Below are 18889 nucleotides of genomic sequence, written 5' to 3' on the forward strand. Positions count from 1 at the left end.
ATAATTACATTCAGTAAAGTGACTTACAAAGTCCATGCTCTAGGACACACACAGACATGACTTCTGAATTATAGAGAACAGTTTGTTATTAGTGGACTAACTTTCCTAATGACACACTCTTTGCATTCTTCTGCTGCATCACAGCAGGCGGAACTCCACATTCCAGTTAGTGCTGAACTGTCAAAAATGATTTATTTATTTTCTTTAATGGTCAATAACATCTTAAAATTAGATTTGCAAAACAGACATTTATACCTCAAATACATCTTTCAACATTATAGCGTTCTTTTGCGTGCGTGATGCGCACCTCGCAAAACTCAGGTAAGCAGGATGCACAATTTTTAACAGCTTGGGCCGTTGAGAATGATACCGGGGGGTACCGGCTGAAGTCATTTAAGTAACTTTATACAGTTACAGAAAGCCCTCCCCTTTGGTAAACGTTAACAAATTACACATTCAGTTTAGTGGGATTTTGCCTGGTTCTTCAAATGAGAGTAACTCCACCTAGACTGAACACTTTTCTTACAACATTTTTGTTAGATTCATTGTTTGGCATAACCAGTTCACTACGTGAATGCATCTTCAAGTCTCCCTTCCAGATATTTAAACACTGTTACAAGTTGTGGGGAAGAAAACAGCGCGTGAAGAAACTTATTTTCTTGCTCTGGTAGTTCAAAGCTTCTCACCTTTTGAGATGGAACTTCAGATATTTGAGGATGCTGCGACTCGGCAGGAACGTGCAACTCATGCAGGTGAGGATCTGCCAACTATACAGGTTGCCCACGCTCCCAGGGTTAGGCACTTTGTTGGTCTGCTTGATGAGCTGACAGTAGAGCTCATCTCGAAGGGGTCGCAAATCATGTCCTGTTTGGAGGATGCCTTGGATTATAGGGATTGGATCTGACATAGACTCCAGCTGCTGTAAAGAATTAAATATCTTGATGGCTTCATCCTGCAGAGTTGTGTAGCCTTTGTCCTTCAACACTACGAAAGAAAAATAGGGAGAAAGGTACTTAGGCTGAGATATGAAAGAAAGCACTCAGACTTAACACAGGAATCACTTAATGCTATTCTGTGACCCTTTTTATGCAGGATATTACAACGGATCTTTTCCATTTCAAATGTATGATGCAAACTCATTTTATGAGCTATTCTGCTACTGAGATCTGATCCGAGATTAATGAAATCTCATTTTGACATTTTCTGACAACGTAACTTAAAATGTGTTCTTCCTTGACCAGAGTTGTTTTGATGGAGAATCTTCAATCCAGAGCAATCCACTCTGCTGAAGTGTCTATCACTTCTCGCTGTCACCGGAAAGTGAAAACCTAATCAGATCGCAAGGGAGGTAAGGCGTGACTGCATTACGGAAAGTGACAAAGACATACGGCATCGCTCCTGTCTACAGCAGTAGCATTGCCATTAAACCCAAACAACACTTCTAAACGAAATCACTGCAATGAAACCGCAACTTCCTTCTTGAGTGACGGAAAAGTTGGTGACTGTTTTTGTACCACAGGTTATTCAGCGTGGGCTAACAACTTTTACAATCTACTTCAAAGCACCATGCAGTACTTGGGCTCAAGAGATGGAAGAGATTGCTCTGATGTCTGAATCAGTTAGGCCTACTGACCATCAAAGCACAAAACAGTACAGACATACGTTACGAAGTTTCTAACCTGACATTATATTAATAGGGAAAATAACAAGAACTCAACTGCAAGTCAAGGCAATAGCTGAGCATCAGTCCATCTGCGGAGCTACATTTAGTATGGGAAGACTTTGGCAAGGCTTCTACCCCAGAGGCAGCTAGCTGTTCCTGCCCATGGGGAACAGAGAGCATCCACGCTGCGCTCCTGCGTGGGACACCCAGCTCAAGTGCAGAGAAGACCAGAACTGCACCTTGCCACTGTACAGGAGGAGGAGGAGGAGGAGGAGGGGGAAGAGAAGGGAAAGGCTCCTCCTAGGATTTCCCTTTTCCTTGTTATTTGAGCAGGATATCACTTGAGGTATCAGGAAGTCTTACCTGAAGTACCTTAGCTTTTAATCAATGGGGACCTCCCACCTTCCTCCCAAGGATGAAACTTCTGATCTGAGTCATATCTTGTTTAATACGCAGTGGCAGAATAAGACCAGCAAATCCATTTGAGGACAGCAAATTCACAACCGTCAATAGCTCTGAACCATTCATTCAAAACAGACTTCTAAGTTAGTGATTAAGCCAAGGATATTAAAAGACATGGTTACACCTGTTTCGGGAGTAAACGAACTTACATGTCTACTCAGATCTTGTTTCACATAAATAATGCTTCCCACCACAACTGATGAAACTTACACTTGTTAATCGGAAGCTGTGGCTGTTGCAGCTCCCCTCATGAGGTAGGAAGCAACAATAATTTGAGAAGGAAAATATGAGTCAAGAAGACTGAATTGGGTTTAGTTGCGTAAGCTTTTTTAATTTTACTAATTTATTAATTAATAATAATTTCAGGGTTTTTTTCAGCATAAAGCTTTTCAAACTCGGTGGTCTTAGCTGTGTTAGTGGGGGCAACAAGTTCGTGTTACATTACAGCAGCAACAGCAGCCTTCCCTTCTGTAACACCTGTGCAGGAGCACAAGCCCATGGCTCTATGCTAGAAAACCTGCTGTCCTCTACCCCCCGAAACGGAACAGGGAAACGTGTCTATTTGTATTGTAAAAATGTATTTGGCCTACCATTACTTCTCCAGAGTCCACTGACTGAAAACTCCCATCCTCTGGTTTAGTCTTTTGTACAGAAAACTGTTTCTACGACTGAAAAACTTACAGTTCAGATTGATGTCCCCATACGGCAGTGGCAGCAACGGCGAGTGCAATGGATGATGGGTGTAACGGAGAATGGGGTTTCTCTTATAAATCTGTTCAACCACATCAGCATTCAGGCAGTTTTCCTGTTGGGGTAAGAAAAAAGGAGGATTTGGGGTCCAGCATTAGCCATAATGCAATGCTTTGTGACTTTCGGTTGGCTGTGAAAAAACCAGTCCTCAGTGTTAGCAACACCATTTGGTGCTAAATCCAGCTGTGGGTACTGCGGCTGCCACGGCACTCTGCGGGCTCAGGAATGCTCAGCACCTGCTAACCCCAGGCCTTGCGTAAGCTTACTTTATCTGTGCAGTAAAAACCAAACCACAGCACAGCTGCAGGAGATAAAAATGAAGTTTCATGAAATTTTTTGAAGTGTGTTTTAGTTTTACAATTGTTTTTACTTCAGTATTTCCTAACTGGAATTAAGACATCTGTATTCAAATTTTATTTAAAAATATTTTTCCAGCGTAACTAACTGGCCTTTCCAGGGAGAATCTACAGGAGCTACCATAACAAAACAGTCCAGAAAAACTGCTGCTCTAAACCTGATGCACCTACTCTGACATCTAAATACTGTTCTTTCTTAGGCCAAGTGTGACAGATGTGTGACCACTGTCTTCTGTCAGTCCCGAACCTCCACACATTTCTACTGCTCTGAAGAACAGCCTTCATAGTCTTGGAATTTAGGACTTGATACTTGGTTGTGTTTTTTTTTTAGTTTCTTCTGAAAACCATCATCCTCTCTCCTGAAAACAGATTAGCAAAATCTCCAGAAATACATTCTCTGGCTATGCATGCAATGTCTCCAACAGGACCATAAAGCAGCAAGCACTGATTGAATGTGCATCTCATCACGCAGAGGCATGAGATGTTGAGCCTGTGCTATCATAGCACAAGAAATGAAGCAGAACGAAACAAATCACAGGAGCTGTCTAGTCCACATCCTGGTGCGCTGCTCGCTGTGGACAGGGCCAAACAGGTCTGCCAACCCATGAACCTGCACACTGCGCTCTACAGCCTGGTTTAGCAACGTCTCTCAAGTTATACAAAACCAGCAGAACTTGTTCCTGTTCTCATGGAAAAAAGTTATCCGTCTTGTCCTCCAAGCTGCACTTCATACTTTGCTCTTTTGCTGTTTAGACAGAAATTCCTTTATCAGGTCAGTGAACACATTCAGGTCCCACAATTTCCATCCATGTCACTGTGTGATTAAAACTCACATCTTCTGCTTTATTACCCCATATGGCAAAGCCAACATGAAAATGAGACTGATTTCAAATATTTAGGCAACGTATGTTTCCCACCCCACGCCCTCCTGTTCGTGCCTACCTTGATATCCTGAATCAGTTGCTGAGTTGGTGTATCAATTGGCGCTTTTGTGTCAATCACATTCTGGATGGCACTTGACCAGCGCGTCGCCTCATTAAGCAATTTCGTATAGAGACGGTAACAATGTTTGCGTCCGTATACAGTCACATTCCAGTAACCTAGCACAACAGTAAAAACTATTAATCATACAAGCTGTATATATAAAAATACCCCAACTTCTATCTGAAAAGGGCTGTAGTCCCACCAGACCCTGAGTGCTGCACTCTGGATCATGCTGGCAGTTTTTGAGGAACAAAGAAGTTGTACGAGTAATTAAGTGTCATAATAAAGATACTATGGTATTAAAGGAGATTCTCTCCTTCAGAAAAAGGCTAGGAGTAATCTCAGAGTACAACTGCCATCACGCAGCCTCCCATTTTATCCAGTAATCTTGGTAAAAGTGACCATAAGACAACACTATGGGACACTGTTGGCTGCCTGTGGCTTGTGGGCCCTACTTCTCCAGTCCTGTCTGTAACACGCACATGTGAAGCAGTCTTGCTTTGTACGTGAGCGTCTTTCGTCGCCTGTGGCACGTGTGCAAACAGGTATAAAGCACGAACCACCTCTTCTGTAAAAAGGTCATTAATTTCACACCAACGAAGTGGCAGCTACGACAGGAAGAGCATTGCAGTTCAGATTCTCTCTCTGCATCCTTGTACAGGCTTTTTACGAAGGCGCTTCAAATAAAGAAAAACTGTTTCACCTTCCACTAGCGAAAGCCTCTTTGAAGCGTCAGTGACCCCAGTGAGACTACACAGGGCTGCCAACAGTCGCTTCTCATTTGCAAACGGCCACTTCCGAGCTGAAAACCAGTTCTGAAAATGCGCAGGGAGCTGACTCAGGTGTAGTACGTAGGTTAGCACAAACTGGACTCCTACTCTAGATCTCCCTATACTTGCTCCACCAATGCTAGTCCTCAGAGCTCCTCAGCACATAAAATAATGTATGAGGAGAGCGCTACCCATATGTCTTTCCCCAGGTCTTCGATGCGTAAGCGTAAGTGTTCTCACTAACTCAGCAGCACCGTGAGCCTACAGTAACCCAAATGCTGGCGAGAACAAGATTCACTCCTGTATACGTTATTACCTCTGTTTCTTGACCAGTAATTCCCTGTAAAATGCCTCAGTGACTTAGGAACTCGATTTGTTCATCAAACTGCAACCATAAGAATCCTTTTAAAGTATTTGCATGCGCTGTTTGTTGCATTACTAGGAAGCAGGACAGAAGGCAACAGAAAGCATATTTGAACAAGAGCAAACAACTACCTGTCTCTTTGAAGATTTTTTCATCAGGTGGGACCACGGAGCAGAGGCTGTTCAGGACCAACGTACCCAGTTTCAAAGCATTTTTCTCTGAACTCTTGTAGTAGTCCAAAGAATTGTGCGTCAAAACAAACCAACGCTTCTTCAGTTTCAGTGAAGACACTTTTGGGTTGTTCTTTACTTCCTTGTGCAGCCATCCTGTTAAGGACACAATTTGAATCATGCTTCTTTTTTAAACAGAGCTGGACAAAACTACGTTGTTAAAAGTTAGTTGTATACTTTCAACAACAACAAAGGTACGATGTGAATTCTTTAGCCGACATATTAAACAACTTTGAGTAAAATTCTCAAACAATGAAATGATGAAGATGGAAAATTAATATGAAAACTTTTCAACTTTCGTATTTATCTAGAAAAATTCTTTTGCCAACTTACAAAACCACTTTTATCATCATTACAGTGTTTTCTTACATGGCACAGCAGGAGTATAATTTCAGCTGTATTAATTTGTGAGTATATTCCACCGTACAAAGATGAGGCTCCAACACTGCCACGCAGTGCTAGCATATTACCCAGATTGCATTGTGATAACAATCTCTTCAAGGCTTAATGGATGTTAATTACTTTGTTACTGCCCCACTCCGTTCTTACCCCTCACAATGAATTCCTGTCCCTCCACTCTCGTGTCCCCCTTCGACCTTTGGAGCAGGGTTATCCAGTGATGCATCTCTTCAGGAGTGTCAGCATTACAGTGAAGAACACGATTAGCAGTGATGATCACAAATGAGTTGGGTCTATGAAAACAAATGAAGATTGAAAAAGCCTTCACCATCAACATGTACTGTTTACCTCATTCACCATAACCATACACACTGCCCGTTGTTTGCATTTTCTATTCAGACAACTACTGCCCACCTCTAAAACATTTATTTCAACACCACTAAACCTAAAAAAAAAAAAAAAAGAAGCATTTGAAAAGACTCAGCTATGCTGGATTCACACCAAAATGCTACGGCTACGAGTGGTGGGAAAGTTTACATTAAACGGCAACTTGTCCTATCTCAAAATAAAACCATGGTGAGAAAAACCTCCAGTCTTTAATCAGCTTTGGATGTGAATCAGAACTGTGTTTCAGGGTCAGATCTACTTAGAGTGTCTGCTTCAGTAGTTACATTAGCTAAAATCAACTACCATTTACAAAGGTCTACAGTGAAGCAGCATGTGAACACAGACTCTTTCATTTTTAATGCAGCGCAACCCAATTCGCGGAGTGCAATCTATTTTTAATGAGAGTCTGGCTTTCACCCAGTCCTACACCAGGATTCACTGAAGCATGAAGAACTAGCCCAAGTGAACTGTGCTGATGGCTCTCTGGATTAGAGGCAGGTTTTTCAGCCTACAGACACTTGCTTTAACCCTTCACAATTAATTTTTTCATCCTGGAACACACACAGCTTTTAAGAACTGTATCAAATGGAGAAAATGGCAATGATGTGGTCTGGGCCACCCCATGCATGAGAAGCTCATGGGCCTTCCTTTTACAGTTCTTGCAAGAAGGTAACTGGGTAGAAATTAGAACCAATCAAAAATTGTTTATGAGGATGGAGAGGTTCACCCAAATACGGTATCATTCTCCAAGAACAGTGTGTGCCATGTAAAAGCTAGATGGATGACAGGATAAAGAAAAAAGCAAATAAAATGATTAGGGGGAAAAATCAGAACACTGTGTGAAGGGAGGTTACAGTAAATCAAGTAACATGAGAAGTGTGTGAGTTATCTTAAAAATTATCCAAGAGTTACCTACAGCTAGTGCTCACCAGCGCCGCAGAAGGGGACAAGGGAGCGACCAGAACCCAACGCTTTGGTCACACTCACTGTGGTGCTGAAGCGCTGCACTGCTCGGGAAGAGCGGTGGATGAGGAAACAAGCGGGCATGTGAACCAAACAGAATAATTTTGTTGACCGTATCTTAAAATGTCTGAAGAGGAGGCGGCTTTAGATTGAGCTACCTGAAGTACACTCCGGAAAGCCGGACAATGTGATGTACGGGACAGAAGCTACAGATGAGCTGGAGAGAACTGAAACAGGAGAGCGCTAAGGTATAGGCTAAGGTCGACCAAGCTACCAAACAGGAGGTCATGACCAACAGTAGCCAACCTTCCGGGCTCCCCTCTCCGCCTCCCCGGTTAGGAAAATAATGGAAGCCCCGTTCTTGGGATTCTTTCTGAATAGAGATTCAGTGGGCTCTCTGCTCAGCTTCTCTCTTCTCAGGTTGCAATAGGGGGTTCATATGTGTCAAGATAAAAATAATCTATTGCTTGTATTTGGCAAATTTGTTTCCTAATTTAAAAATCTTCCATTGCTGATTTAGATTCAGAGAACTAAAAAAAAAAAAAAAAAACTACAAGTAAAAAAAAAATCTGTGTGAAAAACACTTACAGGAGAAATGTCTTTCTGCCTTAAAATTTTGAAAGCTCTGGACTTCTGTGTTGTATTGTTTAGGAAACCTAGGCTTATAATCACCGTTACTTGTGGCATCAGTGTCTTGGCAGGCCAAGGACAAACCAGTAACTTAAACCCAGCTGTGTCACACATGTCCAGTGAGGAACTCCTACAGCACAAATGATACCTCACAGTCAGCAACCTTATAACCAGGGTCATCGCCTGAACCCAGATTACTTTTTATCTCCCAAAACAATACTACTTGTTCAAGAACTAAGAATATGCTGATGGTTATTTTTTATGCTGCATCATCATCTTTGTTAGAAGATATTTTTATTCTGGGAAATAATTCTAATCCCTGTAGAATACAACATTTTTTCATGAGAAGCTGAACAGAAAAATGTTAAAATGAATTTTTCTGCCTACTATCTTGCTAAAGGGATCAAAAATAAGCTGCTGTTTATCAGGAGCATTACTTATACAAATGAAAGAAATATTTAATCTTCTACTTCTGGATCACTTCAGTAGCTGAACAGTTCATATGTGAAGCAGTGTCAGGGAAGTTAGTGACGCCCCCTCAAAAAACACCGCCGTTCCTATTCCCTGTCTCAACATGTGGTGTTTAGTGCTATGGAAAGGGAGACAATAATGAATCACTTTAAGGCATGGTTGGTCAGTAGAATATAGGGACTAAAGCATACAATTTTGGCTAAAGAAAGGAGAAAAAGAAAGAAAGTCACCAGGCATGGTTCTGACTTACCTATCTGGGTTGTCAGCGGCACAGACAGAATCAATTAGTCCTACATCCAGCGTACCCTGCAAACAAACATCCAACAGAAGAGGAGGAAGACATTTACTATAACATTACCCACAGCACTCTTCTCAGAGACAGGTGAAAGGAGCAGCAGCTTTGATCAAGCAAAATGAACTGCAGATCTGGGCATCAGTTTCTCTTAACCATTGAAACTGCTGAGGGGGAATCTAACAGACTCAGATAAATACATCCAGTAAAAGATTATCTCTAGTTAAGCTGGAGGCAGCTCAAAAACTCCTCTTAATTTTTCTATGTTTCCAAACCTGCTTGAATTTTTCATCTAAAAGTGTCATCCCAATGTAACCAGCATCCTCTCAGAACAAACTTATGCAGCCATTAATCAGAAGTTTTTATCTCCCTTTGCTTGATATTACGTTCCAAATTTATCCTATTTATTCCCAGTGTGTGTTGTATAGAAAGCTAAATGCAGGACCAGAGAAATTTCAAATTTTCTAGTCCAGGGTTTTTAATTTACTCATGAACTGTATCTTTGCAAAACTTCAAACTCAAGCATACACTGTGGTGTGACAGGGAACTGGACCAGAAAAAAGCAACCCCAAAACCAACACTCATTTTTCATCAAGGTGAATGACAGGAGAGGAATCAGAAGTCAGACTCTCCTCTTGTATAGCTACAGGGTCAAGGACATGGAGCCTCTAGCCAGTGTCACAGCTACCACTGCATTTAAGCAAACCTAGGTTGTGACTCTCAGAAGCTGTGGCCACCACAGTGCTCCTGGTTTCCTAAAAATATTTGCTTTGAAAAGTTCTTCAGACTTAGACTTACCACAGCATTCTGTGGATTTGCCTGCTCATCATGCATCTCTCGGATCTCTTGCTCTGTGGACGCGTGAACTTGGCTCAGTACACTAAACCACTGGCTGTGGAGAGAAAGGCACCAGTGTTAAGTCAAACGTTGCTTCTGCACAAGCCTTTTGTCACCTTTGTTCTGCAGAGATCTAGCAGGTTCTGCAGGTTTTTGAAATTGCTTAAGATTCCTTTTGTCAACAGGCACAAAAGCAGCAAGGTTTTATGTCAGTTCAGGTAATACTGGGTACAAACAAGCCCCTCCAGATCTCCCATCCAAGGTCACGCCGTACTCTTCTTCCGGAAGACAAACACCTTGTACGAAAAGTGGCGTCTCTGAAAAGCTGGCAATAAGCACACTGAAACGTCTTGAGTGCTTGGAGAGTATTTATAACACATTCCACACATTTCATCTGGAAAAAAATACATTGCTAGCTACCTGCAAAGCCTTTAATTTGAAACCCAGCCTTCAGATTACAAATTCTGCTGCACTGATAGCATGACTGGCAACAGTTTCTCACAGTGATACTTCTGCAAAGACCACCCAAGTCCATCAAGTCCTCTGGAAAAAGAATAAAAACCCCAAGCAAATACCTCTGCATTTTTTGTTCCCTACAGAGCACTGGAAAATGCAGCTGCTGGAAGGACCAGTGAGGTTGAACCAGAGCCAATCTGTGCCACTCCAGTAGCCTTGTATCGTCCACAACAGGAGAACTAGCAGAGAGGTTCCCAGTACTTCGGCCCCTAGTGCTCAGCAGCAATTGCAGCAGGATTTAATTCCAACCACACCTTCTGCTTCTGGGAAATCTCGACCCTCCTGGCACTGGTGTATGATAAAGCTCAACTGCTCGAAGCAATCCCACTGAAATCTGAGGGCAGAGCTTGGCCTGTTCGGCAGGTTCCTGAATGCCATTCTCTGAGATATGAATTTGCCATTCTAATGAAAACCACCTGGGGCCAAGTTTTCAAAGGGCTGAGAAGCCCAGCCTTTGAAACAGAATCCTCGCTTTTCTGCAGAGGCTTCTCCTCCACCACGGGCTGAGGAAACAAATGCAAAACTACTCACTTTAAATACAAAGCTATCCTTTCCGCAGCTGCTTATAGTCACAGAATTTATGCCTGTGACACTGAAGTGCTGCCTCCTTAACTCCAGCGTTCAGAAGCCGACTGATTTCTACATAATGTAGGTATCTGGAAACCAAACTGCCAGAATAGCTTGAGAAAAACTGTGTAGTCTGTCAAACAGTACCATCGCTGCCATATCCTAAACCCCTTCTAGCAGCTTATGCTTTCAGTAGAAACAACGCGAAGCATGAAGAAAAACAACAATTTAGAGTGCCTGACAATAAAGAAGATGAGAACATATTTAGGTCTGATTCTTTTGTTAAGACTCAGAGATAGCCCCAGAGAGGCTGTGCTTAGCACTTACTTTGCTGGATGTAAGACAATGTCACTGAAAACCCCTCAAAACGAGGGAAGGGTCATCTCAAGAGAAGGAAACACCAGCTAAAGAAAAGTAAACCTCATCTACCAAAAGATTCCCACAAATTAAATTCAGCTTCCCTTTCTGACCTCAGGAATTGCAAATGTATTTAAATCTCAATCTTCTATTTAAAAAGAAAAAAAGACTTTGTAGCACTGTATGCACAGTTAGTAATAATTTATTCTTGGATTTTAAAGAAGAATTCAGAGTTTTCAGAATTTCATGTAATCTTCGTGTAAAACAATGAAAAAGAAATTAATCCTGGCACTTTGCAAAAGACAAAGGCAGATTTTACTGCCCTGTCGCTTTCTTCCCTCTCAGCACCTCCTTTGGTCTTCAGCTGAGTCCTAGCACCCAGGAGCAGGGAAAAATACAGAGTAGGGGTTTGAAAGGAATGAACCCTCAGCAATGGCTGCCCACTGAAACATTACTTCTGTCCTCAAATACACTTCCATGATCACATTAGTAATTCCTCTTTGGGGGGGGTATGGGGGGGTGATGTTTCTCTTGCTTTTTCCCGTCACTTGAACAAAAGGCATGATCATGACCTAGCCCATGGACAAAATCTGTTTTTTCAATAGCAGATCCAGAACCAACAGAGTCCAGTAATTTTGTACTTCACTTTTAGCAATGCCAAACATTAACGAGACTTTGACTTGAGCCCGTCTGCAAATCCTTACACATCTCCCTCATTAAAGCCTTCTGGGATGACTGAGAAAAAAGAAACATGAATTACACTGGTAAAAAGTAATTTAACCTGGATGGTGTGTTATGTGTACTCTACACAACAATAGCATCTAGCGTATCTTCCTCCACGTTTAAGAAAAAAACGAGAGACGCATGGCAACAGACAAGTTTTTATGCTGATAATTTCTTATTGGTCCCTAGGGCATGTACAAAAGTCTAATAGAAGACACTTTAGCTAAACCTTTATTTTAAAATATACTCACATCACACAAGAATCTTAACAATGAGTACTGAAAAGCTCATACTTATTTCAAGGATAATTTCAAGGATGCCTCAAAAAAAAGAACGATTCTGCATTGTAAGCACTGTTAAATTTATTCTCAGGGTCCTGTGATATAGGCAGGTATTATACCTTTAAAAAGAACAGAACACACAGCAACTTTCAGGGCTTCAGAGCAAAACTAACTCCAGTGATGTTGACACAGGCATCGTGTATTCTGGCCTTGGGGCAGCAAGGCAGTGGGTAATAAGCTTTGATTACTAAGTTCACTTTATTTAAATGCTTGAATTTATGGGCAAGCATATTATTATCTCACATGAACTGCAGTGTCGGGTTTGTAATTTTTTTTAAAGATGCACTAGAACTGATCTGACACGTCAAGTTTGCTCCTCACCTACCAGCGCCCCTCTGCAGTTTGATACGGATCCTTTAGCAACAAAAACAAGACCCTTTCTAAGTCAGCAGAAAGGGAAACACTCTGTTGCACCCTCTTCTTATTCACCAACATGCTTTCATCCTAAAATACAGTGACCACATTACAACTTTTATCTGAAAAAAATATTAGGCTTTGCTTAGGCAAACAGATCCTAAAGGCCAGTACTTTATTTCAGGCAGATTATAGGGTCTTAAATATTGATTTAATCTGTGCAGCTAAACACAGCAGGGTAATGCACAAGACAAGCACCAATGGCTGATGACTGCCCCTCTACAGACATACCACATTTCAGAAAGTTCCCAGTAATAAATGGGGAGCAGCCGAGTTCTAGGCCAATCTTCATTGGCAGTCTGACTCTTCCCAGTAGTGCTCTGCCACAAGACTTAATTCTCAACAGGCCTTTCAAAAAAATTGTTAAATGCAACATTTACAACGCAGCCTGAATATTTTGTGGCAGTGGGTAAACAAATTAACGGCAAGCACAAGTCAGAATGACACAGATGTTAAAAAGTAAAGAAAAAAAAAAAAAGAAAAAGGCCTGATGATTTTCATACCTTGCATCCTCAGGAGACTCAGCAATTAAGTGGTAGGTCCTATCACCCATTACTAGATCAATACCGTTTTCTTTGCCTGTATTATCAACGATCTCTCTGAAAAGAAGAAAAGACCAAGACTGAGCATCAGAGACTGTCAACATTTTGAAAACTCCGTTCTGCTGAGAGGATCACAAACTACTGATACTTCAAATAACAGCAGTCAGCCTTCATCAGATTAATTTGCAAGACTCACAATCTGATTTATCAGACAGTATTAATTCACCAAACTACAGTTGTGTTTTCTGCCTATACAGTACAAATATTCAAACTATTATGAATGTCACTACATCAAGTTGACTATTCTGTTATTGTTTTAACAAGAACTATAGAACCTCAAGAGAGGCGAGGATAACTGAGTTAAGAAATGGATATATTTCTGAACTGATTGCACACTCAAGTAATTTTTGGAGTGGTAAAAAGAAAGCTTTAAGGGTTAAAAACCAAAAGCAAAAAAAAAACCTGAATCAGTGATTCTGTGTGGTTGTGAGTCAGCATAAAGGCAACTCCAGACATGACTCCAGCAGAGTGGAATCAGGTCTTTCAGCCATTTCTATTTTTCTCTACCTTGGAAGAAAGCTTAGGTACACTTTTACACAGAAATGAGACTACCAATGCTAGCATACTCTAATTTTATATTAGTTAGATAATCCGTAAATTCATAAAGCATTCTGACTGTTTCAAAGGAAAAATACCATCCTTTACAAAACTTTTTTGATGCATGCTTCGGGAAGCATAGAATTTAAGGCATAAGGAACTATAGTTAGCATGATGTAAGTTATTAAATTAGGTTTAGTAATTCTATATTTTTAAAATGAGTATCTGCATTTTAAAGACTTCTCTACTGCTAACACAATTATTTCAAACATCAAAAAAATCATAAATGCATAGAGAAGATACAGCTTTGACCCATGCTAACTTAAATATATTCAGGGCCTACTAATTTCACCCTCTCCATTCTAGGCTTGCCTGCAGCTATGGACTTGGCAACATTCCCCAAATTGCCTTGGGAATCATTACAGACTAAGCAGGGCCTCCAGTCTGGGAGAAAGCATAGATGGGTTCATTATAGCAGCAGTTTTCTGAAGTATTTGGCACGGGCTTTGCTCTGGAGCACTCCGTAGACTTAAGAGAGAGCCGAGTAAGGACAACACTTGCTTTCAATAACTTCATCACACACACCCTCATGCTTGCATTCACACAATTTGAAGGCAGGGCACTCCACATCTTTGCAGATTAAGCCCCAAGAAGTATTTAGGAGGAACTATGGCTAACACAAATACATATAAACCTACTTGGCTGTTCGGACATCAATGGCACCCTTTAGCTTTTCTTCACTGTCATTTTCAAAGTACATCAACCTGGACTGCCTAAGAACAAACCATCGTTTCTTCCAGTTCCTTCTGGAAAGCGTAGATGATCCACCCCCCTTTTTGTGAAGCCAGCCCTGCTTAAGTGCTTCCTGCTTGGAACGAAACCACAGGAAGGTCTCATCCTTCAGGACACACCAGCGTCGCTTCCATGTGTTTATTAAGCCACCTGGCAAGAGAGACAGATGTGGGTTTAGACGTAGTTAAGACAAACAATTATATTATAAAACAGAAGCTGTGACCAAACCAACGCTGGAAGATGCTGACCAACAGCGCTGTACTTAAACTGAGCCTCTGCTGTAAGCCACGAAGCCAAAGATCTCATTTTTGCACATCCTTAAGGCCACCAATATTGCTGGCAATCCAAAGACCCTTAAACTATAAATTATAATAAATCTCTACATAACAAAACCATATATGGCAGGAGGGTTGGACTAGATGACCTACAGAGGTCCCTTCCAACCCCTACCATTCTGTGATTCTGTGATATGTAACCGATATATAATTATATACACTTATACATAACATATATATAATAAATAATAAATGATTAAAAAGTCTTATTGTATATGAGAATCAGACCTTCAATACTGTTACTTTTGGTTATTAGGAGGTAACAATGTTGAACTCAAAACCACAAAACCTGGAACAGCTATACTTACAGTGAGAAATACACTAGTGTGAGCTCAGTCACACCGAAGTGTGGCAACACTGTCTAAACTTCTTGCGAGTTTTGTTACGGCAGACAATACACCTTGCACTGTAGTTACACCACAGTCATAAAAACCTTAACCAGACCAACACACTCCTGTCGTTCCACAAAAACCTACTGCTAACTGCATCAGGAGGTGAAAGCCACGCTACCGATGACTGCGTAGAGTATTTTTCACACAAACGTAGCTGTACATCACTGTTCCTGTTCCAGGAAAGTAAGTTATGCTGCAGCGATGGGTATCATACAAGGATTCACCTAGATTATAATTTACTATCAGTCATCAGAAGATAAACCCAAGAATCCTAACCAGAGAACTCCTGTGTATTTTCTCTTGGAGTCTCTCATGCCCCTTCGCTACACACATCCTTCTTTGTGTCTTTCGGATCCAAAATGAAAGTCGACTGAGGTCAGTGAAACTGCTCCGCAACGCAGAATGCTGACTGTTACGAGGTTTTGGGAGAGGCAATCAGCTTTCCTCAAAATTTGGTACAATTTGACTTTGTGACTTATTTTGCTATATTTATACTGGATATTCCATTGTTTATGACCCAGCAAAGATGTCAAATGAAACAGAGGCAGCCCAAAATGCTGATGCTCCTCTGGAGATGGGAAAAATGCTGCCAGATGTAAGCCAATGCAAGTAACTTAATTGGAGAGCAGCTCCCTCCAGACTTCTCTATTACCCTTTCAAAAATTCAAAAATAATTTTAACTCTACAAGAATTGGAGTGCAATAAAGGTGTAGTAAACATTTCTGGTTACTTTGTGCATTTAGCAAATTTTGATTCACTCAGTACCTTTCATGTACAGAAAGCTGTGAAAGTAGGGCAGGCTGACACAGCTATAGACTGAATCCCTCCGGTAGGAAAGTTCATCATCTGTGTCAAACCTGGAGTCAAAATCTTCTTCACTGTCTTCAAACTACGGAAGAAAAGAGGAAAGGTGAAATGATCTCTCAGAAAAGAGTTTAGACGAAATTGGTTTAGAAGTAAGCATTTTATGTTGTGTTAGAAGGACACGATTCCTCGATGGTTTTCATCGGGGTCACAAAGGAAAGGGCACACCGCAGCAAGCTGCAGCTGGCCCTGTTTGATTACACCCTGGCTCTACTGTCATGCAACAAATCCATGAAACAGCCTTGTAGCTGCCCAGGAAAGTTATCCCTTTGCAACATGGCCAGTGTATGCTGCCTTGCGCTTCTTCCCTCCGTCACTGAAGTGCTGGGGTAACAGTTTAGAAAAGCCTTGAAAAAGGAACATATTCCACAAGCTGTGGTAATGGCTTTCCTCCATCCTCAGAATAATCAGAATTTCTGTTCTGAATCTGACACGCACCCAGTCTCGTGCAACAGGAAGGACTCCTCAACAGAGACAGCTAAAAGTCTTTTAGGCAAGAACTATCAGCTTCTCCCAATGACCATGCTGGCTCTTCGACCAGCTTTCACAACCCCAACTGCAACAGATATTTTAGTGTTAAAAATTTCCTTATGAAGAAGCCAGCGTTGCTGAAATACTTTTTCATTCTCCCAGTCACACAGTCTCACAGAAGTATTCTGAGTGGTAGAGGGAATCATATTCTTCCCAAAATATTTGCAGGAGTAAAGCCCACAGCCTATTCAGTAAACAGCACTGAAAAAGAGCTCCTCAGTCTGAGTATCTGCCTCGGTAATTTTAGGCACTTTGTGAAATTTACTGTCCAAGTCTTCTCAAAATACACCTGGCATTTCAGAGACTTCTGCAAGAAGTTTATTCAACACTGTTGCAACTTGCACGCATAACTGCATCTGTTTTTTCTGAAATCAGTTCCCCACCACACGGACAGAACACACACGGACAGAAGAATTACGCGTATGAATGGGATCCCAGGCCACGCACTGAGCTCCTCACCAAGTAACGTGCAGTTCTGCACTACACCAGACGGAACCGTATCCTGGCATAAGCCTAGGACTGCCGGCAGCTTCTGAGGCGCCTCTAATGCACTCACCCCAGTGGCACCTAGGTGGCAACAGACAGCTACGTCCATACGCCATCTGAGAAATCAAACTATACCACACAGACATCTGCAAGAACAGCTACAGTAACTACGGCTGCAGAGTGAAAAAAAGATCAGAAAGCACATATCAACTATTAGATAATAAAACCAACGATACTTACAGAAGATTGAGCTCCTTCAGAGCTAAATCTGTATGCTCCAGAGCTATTGTACGTCCCCACTGAGCATCGGTAGTCCGGTGACCACTGGCTACTGTGCGAATTAGAGAAGGTCACGCTGCTACCAGAAGTAATAGCACCGTCTTCGTAATCATCTTGGTCGTAATCATAGTCTCCATCGGGAGAAATAAGTTCCACAGAATCTGGGGGTCTGCATGAAACGTTTTCAGGCATGCAGTATGTGGATTCACCACTGGAAGAGTTGTGGAGACTGACCGTGTCGTGGGTAGGAGGTATAAGCATGGTATTGCTAGCAGCAGGAATTGTTGGCACCACAGTATCATTCATGTAGGGATCCTCTTCTGAGGAATCATCGCTTGTTCTGATGCCACTGGTCCTTTGATCAGAATGGCCATGCTCACTCGGGTTGGGTGAATCCTTAAATGCATCATCGTCAGCTTCAAAGCCCTCATCTACCTCCTCCTCAGGATATGGCTGGCTGAAGTTAAAATTGGGTTTTTCACTGCAGGCGTTTCCAGTCTGTTCAGTCAGCTCAGCAGGATACCCGTTGCCCACAGAGAGAGACCTCTCAATGTTTCGGACACATTCATCAATCTCATCAAAGTTCAGAGATTCCAGGAACTCCTGGGCTGCTCGACACGCTTCATCCTCGAGCCGCCGGAGTTCCTCGTCTCGAAGCTGCTGCAACCTCTGTAATGAAGCCTCTGTCAAGGACAGCTCCTGCTGCTTCTTCACACGCTGCAGGTCTTCAATTTCTTTTTCCAGACGCAGGATTTCTTCCACCTGCCTGCTTTCTTTCTGCTTCTCCACCTCTTGCTTCAGCTCTGCCTCCTTCTGGGCTTTCTGTATGGCAGCCAGTTCCTGCTTCTGTCTCTCTTCTTCAGCCTGCATTCAAAATAAAATAAAATAAATAACTAAAATCAAATAAAGCCCCCCAATCCAAGATTCCTTCTCAAAATTTATTTATTTCTAAACCACTGTGCTCCCATCATGCTGTTCATTGAAAAGGACCCTTATCCCTACATCAGGAAAAAAAGAAAAAGAAAAACGAAAACATGATTACATTTGCTCACAGATACTGGAAAGCTCAAGTATGTGCAGAAAGTTCAATCTTTGCCAAAAATTAAATGAAGCATGAGGTGAAAGAAATTTCCATGCAAACAACTGTATCAAGTTTCCTTTGGCTTTATCTGCCAGCTCCTGTAATAAGTTTACTTTAAATGCCACAGATGCCTTCTATTTTTTTAATGGCTGGGTTGTGATACTGAAATAACCAGGATGGCTGAAAGCATTAAGAATATCATTTACCTGCTGGGCAAGACGCTCTGCTTCTTGCCTTTGTCTTTCTCTAAAAGTGAGGGAAGAAAAGTTAGTAAATCAAGCTCAACATAAGCTCATCACATACCTTTGCTGGGGCAATAGCTCAACTTACAGACATCATCTGCCACATGGAAAACAGCCAGAAGCGAGGTCACCAAGGATATTTTTGTGAATAAGAAACAACCATGACTGATAGGTATATGTGTCCTTTAGCAAAAGAAGCGAAGATTTGCAAAATCACTTGATCAAAGATAGCCTGAAATGTAGGTTACTCAGACCAAAACCTAATATGGCAC

General features: G+C 41.7%; 1 protein-coding gene across 1 annotated transcript in view; it reads right to left on the bottom strand.

Annotated features, from left to right (window-relative positions):
* Positions 1 to 18889, bottom strand: part of MYO10 (myosin X) — a 171446-nt gene that overhangs the window by 9364 nt on the left and 143193 nt on the right. Inside the window, exons 24-35 of the mRNA XM_075417122.1 lie at positions 18582 to 18621; positions 17256 to 18158; positions 15900 to 16023; positions 14314 to 14557; positions 12980 to 13075; positions 9520 to 9613; positions 8680 to 8735; positions 6129 to 6271; positions 5481 to 5675; positions 4174 to 4331; positions 2807 to 2930; positions 687 to 984 (exon numbers count right to left, since the gene is read on the bottom strand). Of these exons, the coding sequence (XP_075273237.1) occupies positions 687 to 984; positions 2807 to 2930; positions 4174 to 4331; positions 5481 to 5675; positions 6129 to 6271; positions 8680 to 8735; positions 9520 to 9613; positions 12980 to 13075; positions 14314 to 14557; positions 15900 to 16023; positions 17256 to 18158; positions 18582 to 18621 (2475 nt within the window). The remainder of the gene's footprint in view (positions 1 to 686; positions 985 to 2806; positions 2931 to 4173; positions 4332 to 5480; positions 5676 to 6128; positions 6272 to 8679; positions 8736 to 9519; positions 9614 to 12979; positions 13076 to 14313; positions 14558 to 15899; positions 16024 to 17255; positions 18159 to 18581; positions 18622 to 18889) is intronic.

This window comes from Opisthocomus hoazin, chromosome 3 (assembly GCF_030867145.1).
Source record: "Opisthocomus hoazin isolate bOpiHoa1 chromosome 3, bOpiHoa1.hap1, whole genome shotgun sequence".
NCBI classification, from domain to species: domain Eukaryota; kingdom Metazoa; phylum Chordata; class Aves; order Opisthocomiformes; family Opisthocomidae; genus Opisthocomus; species Opisthocomus hoazin.